A 20,842-nucleotide genomic window follows, 5' to 3' on the forward strand; every position below is an offset into this window, starting at 1 on the left:
ACTTTGCCTCAGTTAAATGACTAAGATTTGCAGAAATTATTAAATAAAAGGGATAGATAATGTGGATTTGCATAATAGTCCAGAACCACACCAGAAGGCAAGAACAAGACAGCAGAAAAACATGCAAGTGTATCTGCATCTTTTGTATCTAAATTGATTTTTTTTCCTCAAAAAAATATTTTCATAATGTACATAATTTTCTTAATTGAACAAAAAAAATCACTGATATTTTTTATTGAAAGACCATTTCTTACACCACTCAAAGGCAATAACTGACATTCTAAGCTCAGAGTACAGCTGTGGACTGTCATGTTTTACAGGTTTTTTTAAATTTTATTTTTGTTTGAACACTAATGTTCCATGGCAGCTGTCCTAAATTGGGCCTAGAAAAACAAGTAACTCCAAATGCTTGGAAGGATCATTAGACAAAATCAGAGAGTTTTCAGGGTAACTTTGCATTCACCCAATAAATTCAGACGAGCTCCTAATCTGGTATCCCCATGGGGAGGAGTTCCTTCTGTAATACGGTTTTACTGCAAACACTGCATGAAGAATTCACTGTCTAAAACAGCCCTTAAATCTGGATCTATCCCTTCCTTCTCATAAGATCATATGCCATAATTATCAAGTTACAGAATATTTTTCTCAATATTTATTTATATAAATAGAAATATCTCCCACAGGACAAATGGCTGGACCCAAGCACGTTATGAAAGTGGGACTCACTGTTATACAGAGAAAAAGAACAGATCTTATAATTAATTGCCACTTTTTAAGTGAGAATCATATTTAAATACATTTGGGACATTTTTGTCAAACTAAAGCAATTAATTATAATCATCTTAATGGACTGGAAAATTTACTGAAAAATGCATTTAATTGTCACAAAATCCACGCTTAAAGAGCAGACTACAATCTAACACTTAGCTCCCCAAGGTAGTGTTTGCCTAGCTCCATTTGTTTTAGTTTAAATTGGATAAGAGGTTTTTTATATCCTCCACTGTTACTCATCACTTGTTGGAGCTGGATTCCTACAAGCCTCATGATGAAGAAGTTGTACATCTCCTGTGGACTCTGCCCATACTGTAGGGACCAATAAATGTTTGACCCAGCTCTAAGGCTAAAGTGATTTGCCGAACAGCAGCTTAAGCTATAGGTTATTCCCGTGTAAATTCAATGTGACAAATGCTAAAGAAATTCTGGAAAAACAAAATGCCATATGTTGGCAAAACAAAATCAGAAAGGCAGATGCTCTCCTCAACTCTTACCACAAACATCTGATTGTCAGTTTAAAACTGCGTCCACTCTGGAAACCAGCAGTGACGGGACCAGACGGTTGTGTTGCTGCTTATGCAACGTGAATTGGAAGCCAAGGGGGGCAGCTGAATCGAGCACCAACTCTGGCAGCTCATTTCTAGTACTGCCCAGTGCACTCCCTTCCCTTTAACCCAATCCAGTTGTTCTCAGTAGCTCAGAAAAGCACTCCTCTGTCTTCCAAGATATTCTCCTACTCCAGAACAAATGCTTCAAAATTACTATTATTTCTGTCTTTATGTGACTAGATTAGTAAGTCAATTTCTCTGTTTACTGTGGCCATTATTTTTAAAGCCAGAATTATTAAGATGCAGATTTGCTTTTGCCATTGATTCCAAAAATATATTCCAAGATATGTTACAGTGCTTAGCAAATATGAAGCTCGAGGATCAAAGCCCCCTTCAGGTTCAATAATGCAGAATCAAATGCCATGCAATTAATTTACCAGCACATTCTATCCAACCACCTCATCAATTACTAGCTGTTACCTTTTACACTGGTAAGACAAAATTGCTAACTCACAAATGAGGTCAAGTGAATCAGATTCCTCCCTTTCCCTTCCTGCTTGTCAGTCTGAAAAAAAGGAAATTCTCACGTTGTAGGTAGAATCCTGCTGTCATTTTGATGATGCATCTGACTTCAGCTGCCTTTGTTGGGTGCAAGCTTGATGTAGGCTCTGGCCACACGTTCATTCCCATTCATGCCTTTGGATATTCTTTAGGTGAAAAGAACTACATGAAATGCCTCTGTGTAGTCAATTAACTCCCACCCAAATACTCCGAGTGAGAGCTGCCAGATTCCAGATTGCACAAAATGACAGGAGAATTTTACTATGGAATTAGGATTAAAAATATTTATGTGTACCTTGATTCCTGAAATAACATAAATAACAGCACAAAGCCCCTCAGTGGCATATGTAGATGGTACTGAACTATCTGTGTAACACACCAGACTGCTTGGGTTTGGAGACCCCATGGTGCTTTTCTTTTGCCTTGTTCCAAACTCAAGTCTTGAGTGTGAGAACTACTCAGAAATAACCAAAGCAAAAAAAAAAAAAAATAGAGTAATCGTGCTTTAAAAGCACTCCCTCCTAGGCAGCCTCAGACATGTCTGCTAGGCCTGTTTTACAGCACGGACAGTGTGATGGGGGCATGACCAAATGGGGAGCTGTAGCCAGGCTGAGGATGAGAAGATCACTGAAGCCACTCTGAGAAGGACTTACAGAGGTCCAGATAACATCACACTATGTAAAATTGAAAAGTCTGGGGCTCATATTACCTGACAATAGCTAAAAGTTAGAAAAAGGGTTGGGGTTCTTACATGCTCCTGAAATTCCACTTCTCACTCTCACTCCTTTACATAGGCAGGAAATATATAAGAAAGAAATATTTTCATGCCATTGAGGACCAAACTTAATCCAGCCCTACAGCAGGTATTTAGATATTTTATAAAAGCTATTTTATAAATAGATAAATTCCAGTAAGATAGTTGTGGGTTTCCACAGATAATTAAAGAGAATTAAATATTCAAACTACTGGTCAAAACATTGTTCTGATAAAGCCATAAGGCAACAGAAAGTGCAAAGCTTAAATGCAATGTATTTCTTTTAAATTAGATGCTTATACCAGAGCAGAGGTTGTGTATGAATGGACACGGGAACCAGCAAGGTCAGTGGTTGTGGCTGAAGATGGCTCTCGACTAAACCAGTATGATCTGCTTGGACAAACTGTGGACTCTGGAATTGTGCAGTCCAGTACAGGTCTGTGAAAATTTTTTTGGAAGGGTGATATTTAACTGTCATTACATAATTCAGAGCAGGATTAAAAAATACAAAGACATAAGACTGAGGGGTAAATTATAATATAGGTACTTCAGATTAGGCAAACATGACTCTGAAAAGATAATACATTCTGGGATTATTTTCCTACTTCAACTGGTAGTAAAAATATTTGAACAATTAAAAAGCTTCCTACAGTGTCATATCTAGACAGAAAAACCAATAATTTACATTATAAAGAAGCACTTCTCATGTTCTTATATTATCTGCTTACTATACATACTTATAAAATAGCATAACAATATGAATCTTCAAAGATCATATTTCTGGAGGCAGTGAAGTTGCTAAAAGCAAGTACAGTTTCTCAGGGAGGTATTTAGAGAATGAAAAAAACTGTCATCAAATCCAAAACATCTGAACTACCCAAACAGTATTTAGTTTAATGCTGCCACCAGATTTAATTCCAAAAATTTAATGATATACAGAAATACACTTACATTTTTAGTATGATATACCTGTAACCTTGAAGCTGGCTAGAGCTCCTTATTTTTCAACTGTACAGTGTTTGTTTCAAGACGTAAATTTTTTTTAGTTTATTTTCTAATAATTTGGAAGATCTAAGTGCAGTAAGAAACTGAGCACTGGACATGAACAAGAGCTCTGTTGACCAGATTGACTGGTCAATGGACCAAAAGCAACACTACTTTAGGAGAAGTGGCTGCATTGCTTTGGATACATCCAACATTGTGACTTAGAGAGAAGTTCACTTACAGCTGCATAAACCAAATTCCCTAATGTGTTGTTGTTAAAGTCAATGAACATTTAAGGGAAAGTGAGTCAGTTTAAGGTGAACCGTAATTTATGTCTGAATTTTTTATTTAGCTTGCTAAAATATATTCATATGCTCTGTTAAGCCTAGAAAAGTTCTCATAGACAAGTTTCTAGGTTACTGCTTGGAAGATTCTGTTCAGTTGATATAATTGTAAAAGTAGGTGGGATGGCAATAATAGGAACTTTGCATAAGAACAGCATCAACACAACTGCTCTCATTGCTGAGCACAGAGGTGTGCAACAGGCAGGTAAAAAGAAAAGGGGAGAACTCTTGACCTTCCCACAGATGGAAATGTTGCCATTGGCTTTTCTGCAGCCAGTAATTCACCACAACTGCCCTTTGCTGAAAAGTCAATAGGATTTGAGGGGAACAGAGGGAGCTCAGCTCCTGGTTCTCTCAGAGTGACCTTGCCAGCCTGTGGGGCTGCCTTTGCTCCCTGCTTGCTGCATGTGCTCTAAGGGCAGTAGGATAATCAGAAAAGACTCATGAGCTTGAGAACATAACTAAACCAAATAGAAGTGCCAGACATGGTTCAGGGTAATTAGAGAGCAATGTGAGGAGCATGCTATAAATTGTTAAGAAGGGCAGATAAGAAATTTTCAAACAGAACTGAAACATAAGTATAAGATTTCTTCATGCATTTCCATTAAAAAACAATATTTTTTGCCCATGCTATTTCAAAGGTTTGAATTCTGCCTCCTTTTTCTACCTGAAGAAACTCTTTACAATTCCTATCTATAAAGTTAAATACAGTATAGTGAATATATAAAATATGCTGACATGAAGACATTGTTGTCTAGATGCTGATAAACCATACAAAGAACTAAATGCAATAGTTACCAAAACTAAAAACGATCTCATTAGAGAATCTTTTTAGTATTTACAAATTTACAATCCTCTTTGAATTTGCTAGCAATAAATATGTTTCTTCCACAACTGTATATTCTTATCAGCTACTAATTAAAGTCTTGAAGGAAAATTCTTCATTACTTGCTTTGGAAAGAAAAATGCTTTGCTTTCCCCATACTAAAGGTGAGGATCAGAAGTGGTTAATAATTCCTTTTCTCCCTCTTGAAGTAGGTGGGCAGGTAGTCTCAACAGAATCTTCCAGTATATCTTTGTCCTCTGATCATCTCTGGTTTAAGATGCAACATATCTAATGAAAATTATGAAATTCCTCCCCGCTTTCAGAGTCATGGATAGTGACTCATCTTACAAAAAGACAAAAGGAATTGAAGTCAATCTTCACTTAAGAGTTCTCAACACACCTTTATTATGCCAGAAAATAAAGCTCTTTTGCAGCTAATTCTGTGGATCACCAGAGCAATCTACAACATCTTGGGCAACTTTAAGATGATACTCAGAGTTGTGTGGAATTCTAGATACTTATTTTCCCAAGGATTTGGGTGGAGCCAGGTTATTCTAAATATTCTCAAAACTATTAAATAATTTCATGGATCTTGTTGTGATTTGACACTGGCCCAACACCAGGCACCTACAAGAGTCACTCGCTGGGCAGAGGAGAGGAAAAAAATTAACATAGGGTTCATGAATTGAGATAAGGACCAGGAGAAAACACTTCAAGGGCAAAACAGACTCAAGTTGCAAAGTGAATTCATTACCAACAGAATCAGAGGAGGATAATGAGAAGTAAAAGAAGCCCTTAAAACACTTTTTTTTTTTTTCCCCCAACCCCTCCCTCCTTCCCACTGACACCGCATGGTGGTTTTTGGTCAGTTCATTTATCCGAGATTTTTTTTCCACTGCTCCGGGAGAGGAGTCCTTCCCCTGTGAGACCATGGGGTCCCTTCCCATGGGAGACAATTCTCCATGAACTTCTCAAATGTGGGTCTGCTCTCACAAGCAGCAGTCCTACTGCACCTGCTGCAACGTGAGTCCCTCCCACAGGCACACAGTCCTCTCAAAACTGCTGCAGTGTGGGTCACTCTTCCACAGGGTGCAGTCCTCCAAGGACAGGCTGCTCCAGCCTGGAAGCAGGGCCCTCTCTCTCCACTGGGTCTTCCACTGGATCACAGCCTCCTCCAGGCACCCACCCGCTCTGGCACGGGCACCTCCCCCACGGGCTGTGGGTGGATCTTTGCATCCCCCGTGGATCCCCATGGGCTGTGGGTGGATCTCTGCATCCCCCGTGGATCCCCACGGGCTGTGGGTGGATCTCTGTATCCCCCGTGGATCCCCACGGGCTGTGGGTGGATCTCTGCATCCCCCGTGGATCCCCATGGGCTGCAGGGGCACAGCTGCTTCACCATGGTCATCGCTACGGCCTGCAGAGGCACCTTGGCTCCAGCGCCTGGAGCACCTCCTGCTCCTCCTTCTTCACTGACCTTGGTGTGTCCATGTTGTTTCCCTCACATGTTCTCACCTCCTCCTCTTCTCTGACTAGAAGAAAAACTGGGTGTACTTTGTTTTGATTTTCTTCTTAAATGTGTTATCACAGAGGTTTTACTGTCATCTCTAATTCACCCAGCTTTGGCCAGCAGTGTGTTCATCCTCAGAGCCATCAGGGGTTGGCTCTGCTGGACGTAGTTGAATCTTCCAGCAGCTTCTCACAGAAGCCACCTCTGTGGCTGCCCCGCTACCAAAACCAGGCCCTGCAAAACCAACACAATCTATATAGTGCTTTTTTCTTCTTTAATTTCTTCCTTGGCTAGTAGGCCACCTGCAATTCTTATTTATGGATATAGAGCATGATAATTACAAACACTGTTTTTTTAATGACAAGAGAAGCTTGAAACAAGAAAAATTTTTTTATTGTATAGTTTATTCATCTATTCTAGCAATGGAATATGCAGGTACTACAGGCTTAAAAATAGTACTAAGTGAAATGATAATTATTGCTGCTGCTGTTTTGTTTAAGCAGAATCATTCATTTTTTTATTTGTATGTAAAATTTCTGTCACTCTCCAGTTATGGATTTATATTGACTCAGAAAGAGTTTAAAATTATCCTTTTTGTGAGCACTTAACAAACACTTAAAGGGCTTGTGCAAGTTTCTATTTATATAGAATTACTTTGCCACCTTGAAAACATTGCTTTGCACTGAGAATCATCAGGATTTAAACTCAAAACAGTTTATTTTTTTCTTATCTTCTGTAAATCTACAGAGATAATGTTGTTCTTAAGAGTTTTTCTTACTGAGTTACATGGCATAAATATGAAATGATAAATATGTTGTTTTAAATTAATGGCAAGGAAAGCCTTACGTCTCTACTTACAGTAATAGAAAAAGTATTGATATAGCTCAAACTCAGTCCACACCTCAAACCTTACTTTTGATGTGATGCACATTAACTTTAGGTGGTGATAAATCTGGCTTTTTACAAATAGTTTATGGAACACTGAGAAATAGCTTTAATGTAACTTTACTGAATTATCAACTACTTTCTTCTAAGGGCACAGGTTAGTTTATAGCACCTGCACATTTGACTCAATTATTGCAGTACACTGTAGAATTAAGGGCTAATTAAAAACTGCAGCTACAGAAGCACTGAACACAGGTACAGACTCTTCCAGACCACTGGAAATGTTCCAACATGGACAGTCATTCAAAAATTAAGTTAATATAAGATGCAGAACTTGTTTGACAACTTCTAAATGCTTCCTATCATGTATTACATATGAACTAATTTAAATTTCTTGGAATAAATAAAATGAAAACCAGATTTATCTGCACAACACAGTTATTTGTAGACTTCAGGAGTTAAGATTAAGCTAAGAAGAAATACCTTTCTAACTTCCTTGGATAAAAAAAGATAAGCGGTAAGACAATATCATATGCATAAGCTACAACTTGTGAAATCAGCACTAGCAATCAGACACTGTGAATACAGGCAATATTTTGCTCAAGAGCTATGTGAAATTTTAGATTGTAGGGAATTTTACGGCTGTATTGCAATGCTTTCAAAAGAGAATTACAGAGGAATTGGGAAGTTACAAGAGTCAGATCAGCAACTGTCACAAATGTGGCGATGCTATTCAATTAAAGAAAGCCATAAAATATGGGAAGCTAAAGATTCAGTAAGTAACTGGAGTGCTTTCATGTCCTAGAGTAATTTCAATCAATCTTATCAAACATCTACTACCTTTTAATAAGAGACTGTCCAATAAGTCCAGTCCACTGGTACTGTGGAAACTTAAGAGCATGGTTTTGCCTTGTAACTGAAGTGCAGAGCATTATTCCAGGCCTCTGCTTTGCCTAATTCACTCTTCCCAGCATTACCTTTAGATAACTTCCAGCTCAGACCTGCTGCAGCGTGTAACAGACCAGAGTAATCCCTGTCTTTTTAATTGCCTTTATGCTTTGGATCTTGTTCTCATTTTTCCAGAGGTTAAAAATACTTTGATAATTTAAGCAGCTAAATAAAGCTTCAGAGTACAGTGGTGTGTTCACTCTGTATTCTTAGCTTGCCATCTACAATCACTAAATTAATTCTGACATACCGTTGTGCACATTCTATATCTGATTGCATTAGAAGAGCTTCCCACATCATATTTGAAGTAGATAAAATTAAATGATTGGCTCTCCTAGCCAAGACTGGCACCCTTCGTAAAATCATAATCTCTGGTACAGAGGAGAAGGAAGTTGTTTCAGTGAAAATTAAAAAAAGATGAGCAAAGTTCAAGTAATAATTCCCACTATACTATAGCCACTCCTATTTTTGAAATAAAAAGATTTCCTTGTATATCCTTTGCTTTTCCTCTCAATTTAAAATTTATTCTCTTTTCCCTCTTTGCTACTGTCTTTTATATTGAAATACCAGGAGTATTGTCACATCTTATAAATAAGCTTTCCTCGGGGTTAGATGTTGAGCAAGATTGTTCAAATTAATGTTCTTCTGGACTCTGCATAACAGAAATGGGCATTTGACATGCTCGATGCATAAGTAATCAATGTCTAGACATAGTTTTTTGAACAAGTTTAAGCTTTTCTTGTACAAGAGCAGTTTTCTCCTTCCAGCTGCCTGCATTTTAAAATAGAACTACATTAATTTCACGTCATCTCTGATATAAACAGAAGTTTCCATTCAGTTATGTGTCTTTTTGTTTCATTCCTAAGGTGTTTATTGCATAAGAAGAATCAGTCTACTCAAAAAAAAAAAAAAAAAAAAAAAAAAAAAAAAAAAAAAAAAAATCAAAACAATAGGTTTTTTCAATCTTTGGAGAATATACTGTTTTTTAAAATCCATTTTAAATTATATAACTAATGATCTGAAAATGAGCATTATTTGCTCTGCTGGCAAGAAAGGTTTATGGAACAACATTGGTATATTAGAATATTAAATATATTTATATTTACTTATTAAAAGTATAAATAAAATGTATTTATATATATAACAATTCCTTTTCATAGCATTTGTAGTACCTAGCTCATATGATTTTTTAGATCCAAAAGCATTAGTGCTAATGAAAATATTGTGTGTTATTCTTGCAGTAATTTACTTCAGGAGAGAATAATAATTTACTAAGGTAATAAATTAGCTGAACAGGGACACTTCAGAGTACATAAAGCACTGACAGTGGTAATGCAGATAACAATCACATCAGCAATTACATCTAAAGCTTGGCCCAACAAAAACACTTCCGGGAGCCTGTCTTGATTTAATTTTTTGATGATGTTTACACGGGTATGCTGTGGTGGCTTTCCATCTTCTTCCACAAGAGCTTTGAACAGCCATCAGTTAATGCAGGCTTTCATTCACTATTCAGCAGAGATGAAAATATGTACATTTAATTAGCATTTCCCAGAAATGTCTAATTTTGTATTATTAGGGAAAAATTTAAAAAACCCACCAGGTTTATTAAGTGTTTTCTTTAAAGCTGACCCACTTTGATTTGAGGACTATTTATAATAGGAGTTAATATAATAAAAAAATACTTCCTATAAAGACCTCTGATCTGTATATTTATAAAAGCTTTAATGTTCTTTTTTCTTGGTTTTAGGGGAATATGTTGTTATGACTACACATTTTCATTTGAAGAGGAAGATTGGTTACTTTGTCATCCAGACTTATCTGCCATGCATCATGACAGTGATACTGTCACAGGTGTCCTTCTGGCTTAACAGAGAATCTGTTCCAGCAAGAACTGTATTTGGTAAGCAAGACCGATAAGCCTCCTGGCAATAATGAGGCAATTTGGTTTCAGAAATGTTATGGTAAAAGCAGTATTGGAGAACGGTGTGAGCCTAGACATGGTACAGTACACAAGAGCTGACAAATTTCATTGTGAAGACATAGGTCCAAAGCTTTTAAACTGATTTTAAACTGATAAACTCTTTGTGAAAAGAGACCTGAAAATACCTCAAGCCATCTATTACCATTTGAATTTTCCTAAGTAATCAGAATATGAATAAAACATCTCTGACAATGGCAATAACGTTAATCATGAGATTATCAAAAAGGCTTTAATCAAAGGGTATCCATCATTTGACATCTTTAGGCCCTGTGGAAATTCTTACTTTAATTTTTTTTTTCCTTAATCACTTTTACAGGCTACTGTTGAGATCAGCAACAATTTATTGTGCATCAGTGAATACATGCACTCAAGGAATGCAGTGAGAAGGCAATCTAAAGGACTCTCAAGTTTATACAGCTGATCCCTAGAGTTTAACTACTGCTTGCAAATGCTTATCTTAAAATTAGAAACAAACAACTTTCATGTTCTTTGAAGATATTAATCCAAGTCAAGTACATACTTAAAAAAAAAAACCCCACCAAATTTTCATTAAGGAAAACTAGAGCCTGAGATTTCTGCTATGTGATCTAGTCTTTGATGATATCCAGATGGAACTGCTGAACACCTTTGGCAGGAGGTAGAAGCACCCCCAGCCAAACTGGCTTTGACACTCGTTTCACTGCCTCAGAGCACTGCAAGGGCGGGATGCTTTAGGCCCTCTGGCTTTGCCAAAGAGAATGAACCCATTTATGCTGGAAGTGGCAAAGCCAGAGAGCCAGTGCTGAGAAATGCAGCCTCTGAAACTCTTGTTGAACAAGAGCTATTTTTATGGATCTTTTCTTGCACTCTTCACAGCTCTGCTTTAGTTTTCCAGTTTATTCTAGAAATCAATCACAACTTGCATAACCTTAGACCTCATGAACCAAGCAATGGTTTTCCATTGATATACAGAAGTCTATTTACAGAACAGTGGTTTAGACTATGGTATAATTAACATCAGCTTTGCTGAGAACTACTCTACTAGGGACTTTTATGGCCCTTTATAGTCAAAGCTTTTGAAATTGTAGCTATTTTACCTCTTTTTGCACATACCATTTAAAAAGAAATGTCTGATCATCAGTTTGAAATGCTGTCCTTCACTGTCACTAAATGGAGAACAGAATTTTCTAGTCTCAATGAATAATATATAATACTGCACAATTTTCAAACTGCTATCTTCACAGGCTCAAGAACCCACAAATTTCTCAGTTTTCCTTTTAGAAGACAGTTATTTAGCAAATACTCTTGTGTTTACTCTATCATTATGTATCAAGATAGCTTTTTCATTTCAAAATGAACAGTTTCAGAACATCTTACATGAATGCATATACACACAGAAGCACAACTTTCATCTTTTACCCCACTTAGTACCACAGATAATAAAAGTTATACTTTTTTTTTTTTTTTTTGCTACTATGTAAGAGAACCATAAGCTCACTAGTAATAAGTCAAAAAAACCCATTTGGTTGCGTCTCAGGAAAGAGAAATTGCTTCTTCATTAGGCACTAATAATTCAACCTCTTCACACTACAACATAAATATGTTGTTCATTGATTGGCCTATTTTAGACCACTTCTCATTTCCACTAACACTCAGTGCAGTGAAGATGAACTCACCAGACACATTCAAGACCTGACAGAGCAGTTGTCAAGGTAACTTGTGGACATGTGATTTGATGTAAATGCCTTGTGTGCACCTGGAGATTAATTTTTCTAAGCAGCTGCAAGCAGAGTGAATTCAGTACAGTCCTGCTTGCTCTCTGGGGCCAGGTAAGAGGAAAGGTTCAGCAGTGAGAAGCTCTGATATCAGAAATGCAAATTACATTGTCTTTGTTCTTACATAAAGTCTTTGCTATTTTCAGGGAGTCACTGAACAAAGGGACAGAAATCTGTAAAAACAACAATTTAAAAAAATGAATAACACATAAATCTTGGTGCCCTTGAGTATACCTTTGAAGTATAATATCCCAAATAAGCTGAAACAAGTTTTTTAGTTTTCTAAGTATCCCAGAAATGCTGCAAGAAAAAACTAAAGATCTTAAATTGCTACATCTGTAGTACAATTTGCAGGGCATGAACAAAGAACAGCGACAATGATCCTTCAAATACCAGGAAGTGTTTCACAAATCCTTCAAATACAAGTAGTTCACAAATCATATTTCTATTCCAGCTTCAAAAATAGTATTCTACTATAACAACATCCAATAATAAAAGCAGGAAAAATGTTTTGAAAATCCTGCAACTTCCACAGAACATGAAATTTGATATCCTCAATTAGAAACTGAACTCAGGTGGTGAAGTTTGTAAGAACCAGGGGTGTAAGAAAAGGCTTTCCCACTTATAGCAGCAGCTGGGAAACAAAGCACAAAAACCAGCCCCTGCCCTGAAGACACAAAATCTTTGCTTTGCAGGAGTGACAACTGTGCTGACAATGACTACTCTGAGCATCAGTGCGAGGAACTCGCTGCCCAAGGTGGCCTATGCCACAGCCATGGATTGGTTCATAGCTGTATGCTACGCCTTCGTCTTCTCAGCACTTATCGAGTTTGCCACAGTCAATTATTTCACCAAGAGAGGGTATGCGTGGGATGGCAAAAGCGTCGTTCCAGAAAAGGTAACACCCTCATACCCATCCCAAAACATCATACTCAGCCATGCCTGGTCACTCTGTGGGAGAGGGTTTAGCACACTAAAAATTCTTATTATGTAGAGCAGTTATTACTCCAAAAGAGTTTCCTTCTGTGTCCACACATAGCATTTCTACACCATGATTACTTAGACATTGAGTACCTAAATACTACTTCTGACATACTGGATGATACTTAATGCTATTAATAATGAAATATTCTACTGAGATTTTGACTTCTGCAACTGAGCAGAAAAAAAGATGAATGTGTATAATTGTTAGGGAAGACAATTAATTTTTTGTGTTTGAACAGGAGAAAGTGTGAATGTCTTAGTATAAACGTAGGAAAAAAAATCTTGTGGCTGCAGTATTTGACAGTTCCCAAGGTATAGTGCTCCCCAACATGAAGTTCAGAAGGGCTGCTCTATCATCATGACCAAAAAAATCATCACAGGAGTTCTTTCTTCCTTTCTTAAGTATAGGAAATATGTGTTTGTTTAGAAGGAGACATTGAGACCTGTGCTGGGAGTGTGCAGTCCTGATCCGTACCTCCCTGAATGCACTAGAGAAAACTTGCACTGATTCCTTTTTCTGGGATCAGAGCTGGTCTGTAAACCACAAGTACATCAAGAAATTGTTGAGGACATTTAGGGAATGAAGAAGTTTCCCATTTCCTATGAGTTACCATGTCAGCTTCTTCTGTGAGCAAGCTCATTTGGTTGGGTTATTTTAACTTGCCAAACTGGTTATCATGAGCATTCACAGACTAGAGATTCAACAGAACAGATATGTGGAGGAGCAGATGTGACTCACTGGTATGCAAAGATATGTTTTTAATTCAGGATTATAGGCCTATATATTATTTATGTATTTTAGTTGCATAATTCAGGGAAAAAAAACCCAAATTAAATTAGGGCATTTATACAATGACAACTAATACACAAGTATTGTAGAACAAACGAGTGAAGTAACAAAACAAACTTACAGTAATGAGTTGCACAACTGCTGCTGAATGTTGAGCTTTCAGTTATTGATGATGCTTTCACTGAAAATAATTTTTTTGATTCTTTTTTTCCTGTTTTCATTACATTTGTTATAAAAATGAGCTGTATTGATAGAACTGTATCCTTAAATATTAAATACGGCCTTGCTAATTTATCCTCCCTTGTAATGTAGTTACTATAATGAGCTGTTTCATTTGTTACAAAGAAAATTACATTCTAAAAACACCCACACCAATAAACTCTGTTTAAAACACTGGAAAATTTATGGCTTTGTGTTCCTCAGCAGGTAAGGGGCTTTATGTGTCATTTGCTTGTACCTGGTGGTGTGAGTTTTCTGCAGTGAGGAAAAGAGAGCAAGGCAAGCTCACAATGATCAGAGCATCATAGCTTAAACAAATTTAGAGCTCTAATTAGCTGTCATACTGCTTTTTCATGAAGTTGAGTTTGACATGAAATATTAAGGCCCAGGCTGGTGCCAATGTTTTCTGTGGATCAGATTTCTAGTGACATTTAAATCTATAGGAAGGGTTTCCTCTGAGACTTCAGTGAAGCTGCTCTTTGTCTGCTGGATTTATTGCTGCTCTCCAGAGTATCTGAATGAGAAACAAACAGGACTGGCTTTCACACTCAGCAACCATGTTAGCAGCTTCCCCGCCTGGGAATGTTTTTTCAACCTCTTTGTTCCTCCTTTTCAGTAGAAATATTCGAAAAAGATTTGAAGCTTTTTCTGGCCCGAAGCTAAGAATTTTATTGCCATGAATTAAAGAACATCTACATCAGAGTCATTAGGTGAATCCCTTGCCTTACTAAGTAGCATAATTTTAACATTTGAGCATACATTTCCTTCCAGCATGGGGCTCCAAGCTGTTCCTCCACAAGCATCTTCCCACTTGCCCTCACGCTTTTGCAGCTTCGTTTCCTGTTCCCAGGTGTCCCACAGGAGCTGTCCACTCCGTGAAATGTTCACGTCTTGAACGAGAATTTTTTACCAAAACTCCACTATTAGGGGGTCAAAGTAGCCATTAACCTATAGTTGATCTGTCATTAAAGGTACTGTGACCACATAAAAAATATTGTTTCCCTGGGACAGCTGCTTCTTGAAAACAGAGAATTGTGTTTGCTGTCTTGTGAAATGACATAATAGATCAAATTCCACTGATATTTTCTCTTCAACCATATCTTTCCCCCCATCCCAAGAGGACTAAAGGGATAACATTTGCCTTTCGTTTTGTGGCAAATACTGCCTGAAGATTTTTCTAAACTGTTAGAATTGGTTTTTGCTATATGTTTTGTTGTTGGGGTTTTTTTCTCATGATTGGATGAATACTTACACCTTCTTAATGACCCACTACCTCTCTCTTCTCTGTTTATCCTTGGGCGGTGGCTGAAGAAGGGGTTTGGTCTTCCAGAAACTGGGACAGTTGAATTCTAACTCATATGCCCAGATGTCAAAATTTAAATTTTTTCCTACAACTAGATCACAAATATAGAATACTAGAAAATATAAGGACCTAGGGATAAAATAAGTTTAAATAAGATCAATAAGTCCTCCTCCCTCAAAAGATATTCAGTATATTCCTGCTTTAACAATATAAGTAGGTGGATGAAAAAGTCATACAGATATTAAAGTATTTGTATATAGAATGCCATCTCAGCCATGATGATCCGACTGTAACACTCAAACAAGAACATTAAGTTCCTAATCCATAATGCACTTGCCCTTGGTGTAAACCATTAGTGAGTAGAATACTGGCAGCTTTGCATCTTATTGCATAAACCAGTCCTTTAGTGCATGGTTACATGATAATTTAGTGTGTATTTTTCGGTATGACTTATGTTAAAAGTCTTCATATCATAATATTTGTCGTAATGTTGGAAAGCTACATTAAGAATTTGGCATCTTATAAGTTTTCATCCTGATCAAGGAAAACAGTTGAATAAGGGAATAATGAACTATGAGTGGTTTTTCACTGCTGATTATCATTAAAGGTGATTTTGCCAGTGAGCCTAGCTATCAAGTCTCATTATATTTTATCTATCATCTAATATGGTTTACCTAATACAAGTAATACAAATGGATGATTTTGTCTTTGTTGTCACCTAAATATTTTGCATGAGTTAGATATCCAGAACTAACTTCTCTCTTACAGCTTATTACACTTTGTGGTATGAATTCAATTAATTGCAAAATGTTACAGTGTTTTTTCATAATTTCATCTGTTCAGAAGATATTAGGAATAAAATATTTTCTTCTTTCTTCAGCCAAAGAAAGTGAAGGATCCTCTCATCAAGAAAAACAACACATATACAGCTGCAGCTACAAGCTACACCCCTAATATTGCAAGGGACCCTGGGCTGGCAACCATTGCTAAAAGTGCAACAATTGAGCCCAAAGAAGTTAAGCCAGAAACAAAACCTGCAGAACCCAAGAAAACTTTTAACAGTGTCAGTAAAATTGATCGGCTATCAAGAATAGCCTTCCCATTGCTTTTTGGAATCTTTAACTTAGTCTATTGGGCTACCTATCTAAACCGGGAGCCCCAGCTAAAAGTTCAAACTCCACATCAATAACCTCATTTATTTGTATATTTCTGTTTTGTCTTTTGCTCTGGGAATTGCTTTACTTTTTCACATATGGTAATTCCCATTTACTTCATTGCCTCTGTCTTAAAGAAAATAAAGGTTTCTTTAGTTAGCTAAAGGTAAAATATATCTGTATATTTAAAAAACCTGTATGCGAGGGAGAGAACATTATAAACTATATACTTTGGAAAAGTGCTTTTAGAAATGGAAAAGAGTTATAAAGTAATGGGAGGGCAGAAAAAAAAAAGAAACATTTGTAGCAAGCTTAGTACTGAATGTCCCCAAAAGATATTGTATATGTACATGAAAAAGATATTTTTATTCAGAGGATTGTAGGGAGGGGGGAAATACTCTTTATGACATTCCTGATGCACACTCTAGACAGTATCATTTATTCAGCCACTGTTTATAATCTTTTCAAGGATGTAAAATTTTTCATTTGCTGAATCCCATAAGATACGTTATTTTCATAATCCCTTTTCTCTTCTATGTTCCAAACTACCTGACTTATAATATTAAATAATCTTTAATGAGAAAGGAAATCTACTCACTCTAGGTACAGTTTGTCACTGTATAGCACATAAGATCTAATGGTAACAAATGCTTTAATCTGCTCTCTTACTGCAGGCTTGTTCCAAGCATTAAGTTGTCACTAGACTAGATTTAAAACCTGTTGCACAACCAAGTGCAGATCCCAAATTTCTACTATCACCTGTGTAATCCAAACAATTCCTGGATGCTTTAAGGATAGCTTTTACTCATCACTATGTTTTAGGGGGTTAAAACAAAAAAAAACACACAACAAAATTTTTGCAAGCTCTAGATATGTTGAATGTATTCTTTTATAAAATGATACATTAAAAGAAGCTTTGGATTGAGATTTATGAATAGCAGAAAGATAAAATATAGTATTTAAATAATATCTGTAAATAAGCAGCATGAGATTGTACATTTTTTTACTTTTTTAAAGTTGTGTTCTTAAAACATTGTGTAGGATTCACCTCTTAGCTCTTAATATGTTGTTAAACGCTCAATAAAACATATTTAGAGCCTGAATTAAAGGAGAAGAAATAAATCAGTGGTACTGGAAAGTTTACAAAAAACAAATAAGCAGAAAGTGCTTGGAATTTATTCAATTTGTAAAGTGGTTAAGTGTACAGCAGCTTGCAATTTGACAATGTCATCCATTGTATACTATTAGATTAATGACTGGTCTGCTCAGGTCATGCATAAACACTGAAGTATGGGATTATATTTGGTAGGTAAAAATGGTGTAATATTTGTTAAGACAGAAATTCATCTGTATATTACTGCTATATTTCCTGAAACATAACTGTTACAATAAGTGATGTAATATATGTAGCATTAAATACAAAGAAGTCATACATAAAAGAATGTACAGGAAAATAGATTTTATTGAGTAAACTTACTACATTTCATTTTTACTGTAGCAATATATTTGTAGGAACAATATGTAAGGGCTTTAAATACAAGATGTCCATTTTGCAGGTATTGTGCTCCCTTTAAAAAAATTATAGTCAGTATCACTATTGCTGATTCTTAGAAGTAAACTTTCAGATAAAGTTTTTTCAAAGACATTGGAAGAATGGTGGGTATTTGCAAGCATCAATTTAAAAAATGTAATATATGGTATTGAATGGATTTTCAAACAATGCTACATGGGCCTCCAGAGAAACAGCTATTGAGAGTCAAGTTTAATAGGCAGTGATTTCTAAATTCTTAATAAATCAAAAAGTTGATATTCTCTATCTACAAAAGAAAATATTTAATGTTTTATTTAGAGATTTTTTTTTTTTTTAATAATGCTTCATTGTCTAAAATTTAGTCCTGTCTAAACTTGATAAGTTATCTGATTGGAGCTTATTTAAAAGGGGATGTTTCATCTCTGGTATCATGTGTAGATATATGTATAGAAAAAAATAAACTATGGCTCTTTAACTTCTGTGTACTTGTTTATCTTGTTATTTTTGGCGTTAAACTAGTGTGTTCATTTAGGGCATTTTATCTTTCTAGCTACCTTTTCATAGCTACCTTTTGGTCTGCATTTTGCACATTAGATGTGAATATTACTTAACTAGTCTGCTTTTTGCTATGCAATGATTGCATTATATCACCTCTTAGTTAGTCTATGCCAATAGTATTATACTGTATAAACTTGACTGCACAGTTTATCAAAGACAAGGTATTCTCTATGTAGCTTTTTTACAATGCTTTGCTAAACCATGTAATAATAGTAAGTCTTCCTTGAAAATAATGATACACTCTTATAGAGGACAGTTTCTGTTTACTCCTGAGATAATTTTAAAAAGATGACATTGAATGTTTATTGCACCTCAGTGCAGTGATGTGGCAATAAAACCTAAATCTAATAGAGGTTGTTTATGGCAGAAGCATGTATTGCTTTACAGAGTTTAGCAAAAGCTCTTTATTTTATGTCAGACTGTAATTCTATTATAATAATAAAGCTAAAAATGTTCAATAATGAAAGTGAATGTTTTACTTTGGTTTTCTTTAGTTACTGCATTTTATGACACATTGCTTGATTAGCTGCTATTCATTCAAAAACTTAGTTTCCTTGAATTTGGTAATGAGTGCATTTTTAATAGATGTGATTTTCTGTACAGTGTTTTCCAGGGACAAATATAACAGGAACATTTCCCAAATCTAATTTGACATTCAGAAAAGAGTTCACTCCATACCATGTGTATCCAGTAAGGCAATTAATTGCATCAGATGAACAATTATTAAGGTTTTGTACCACAACATTGACTTTAATATAAGGTAGGAACAAAATAAAATGCATTGTCTCCCACATAAAATGGCAGATAAACCAGAGATTGAGAGTAAAAATATGACTATTTAAGCTAGAGATTTAACTGGTTAAATAAACACACAAATCTAAGAGACTGTTAGAGAAGAACCTCAGGCTGTATAAAATAATATTTCTCTTACTAAAATAGTTGTAGGGATAGCTTTCAAACAAGCATATGTATAGCTTGAAAATTTTACTTTTCAACTCCTCTTTCTCCCTCAAATAGAAAAAAAGAGAGAGGAAAAGTCCTTCCAGTGCATTCAGCCCTCAAATTTTCTTGGAAAAGATCCTTGAAAGCAAGGCTTGTGCTCTTATGTAGGGAGAGACAAGCAATTGCAGACATACAGCTTTAGAGAATACAAAAGGCTGATATAAGTGTATATTTGTATATAACAATGTTCGTAGTGTTCTTAAACATGATTCCTACAGAAGGATTCTTCAAAATGGAAGGAAAGTCTGGAAGGACTGAGATTCTATTAATTTATGATACTTTCCTCTATTTTGAATTAGGATAATGCAGTCTGAATCCTTGTTCCTTGCCTCCTACAACTGACTCCATAGAGATGAATGCCTCTGAAAACCCACATGGGCTTTTCTGGAAGAGGATGGTAAAGAAAGTGTTTGAACACCCACCTCCTATGTTCACAAGCCAGATGCAGAGCATACATGGGGATTTTCACAGCTTTGTCATTGCTCAGACATTTTTAGGCAGAATTTTACCCAAGTAAAAATGAGTCAAAATGTCTAAAGGCAAGATTTGACTCAGAGGAAAAAAAACATATAGCACTATTCAGTTTCACAGTGTGGAAGAACAGCCTCATATGATGACAGATTTACAGCTACCAGTCAGTCCAGCATGACACTCCAACACAGGAGTTCTGTGTTTGTTCTGATATTACATCAACAGAAGCTCCTTCAGTTTTCCTTGAATCATCCCTAGAAGCTACTGCAGGATTTTCTTAGTGATCAAGAACCTTTTTTACAACACAAATGACTTTTCTAATGAAATTCTTTCTCTTGGACTTTTAAGACCTAAAAAACCTGATTTTCTTTCCATCTCCTTCTATTTTTCATCCATATGGTAAATAATAACAGCTTATGAAACACCCTAACGTCAGGGAAATGGGGCCCACATGCCTCAAGGAGCAAGTAATAAGATAACTTCTTTCAGCCTGTGCTTTGTATTTGAATGACTGTCCAAATAAATTAGTGTGACTGGGCAAAGTCAAACTTATTCTTAGGGGTGGTAAAAATATCAGTCATACTTTAAAATATAAAAATGCTAGATCTCCTCAGACTTTCTAGAGCAGATCCACTGAAGAAAAAATCCTTGTGATATGCATAAAAATGACACAGCTTAAAAAAAGAGTGTTTACAGTCCTAGCACATGAATTTTGCAAGTGAAGTGTATTATCAGCTTGTCAAGCTGTTGCTGTCATGTTCCATCTGATTGCAAACTATGTCAAATACAACAAGAGCGGTAAAAGCCTTGAAACCACAAGCTTCTATAGGCTCATTCTCTCTGGCCATAGGCCCACCCAAACTGGCACGATGACTTCACAGATGCTGATAAGTTTATTTGATTAAACTGCTTTAAGGCTTTTGAAGATGCTCTGAGTGGATTTTGCACTTCCAGCACA

The 20,842-nt window shown here is 36.1% G+C and overlaps 1 protein-coding gene across 5 annotated transcripts in view; it reads left to right on the forward strand.

Annotated features, from left to right (window-relative positions):
* The window catches only part of GABRA1 (gamma-aminobutyric acid type A receptor subunit alpha1), a 42,762-nt gene extending 23,913 nt beyond the window's left edge, over positions 1-18,849 (forward strand). For 4 of the 5 annotated variants that reach the window (XM_069029060.1, XM_069029061.1, XM_069029062.1 and 1 more), the window contains 4 exons: positions 2,930-3,073; positions 9,885-10,037; positions 12,568-12,770; positions 16,049-18,849. In XM_069029060.1, the coding sequence (XP_068885161.1) occupies positions 2,930-3,073; positions 9,885-10,037; positions 12,568-12,770; positions 16,049-16,357 (809 nt within the window). In that variant the 3' untranslated portion in view covers positions 16,358-18,849. Of the gene's footprint in view, positions 1-2,929; positions 3,074-9,884; positions 10,038-10,434; positions 12,771-16,048 lie in introns of those variants that run through there. The other variant, XM_069029064.1, reaches the window with a different exon arrangement.
* The last annotated feature ends 1,993 nt before the right edge of the window (positions 18,850-20,842 follow it).

The sequence above is a fragment of the Aphelocoma coerulescens genome, chromosome 13 (genome assembly GCF_041296385.1).
Source record: "Aphelocoma coerulescens isolate FSJ_1873_10779 chromosome 13, UR_Acoe_1.0, whole genome shotgun sequence".
Taxonomy (NCBI): domain Eukaryota; kingdom Metazoa; phylum Chordata; class Aves; order Passeriformes; family Corvidae; genus Aphelocoma; species Aphelocoma coerulescens.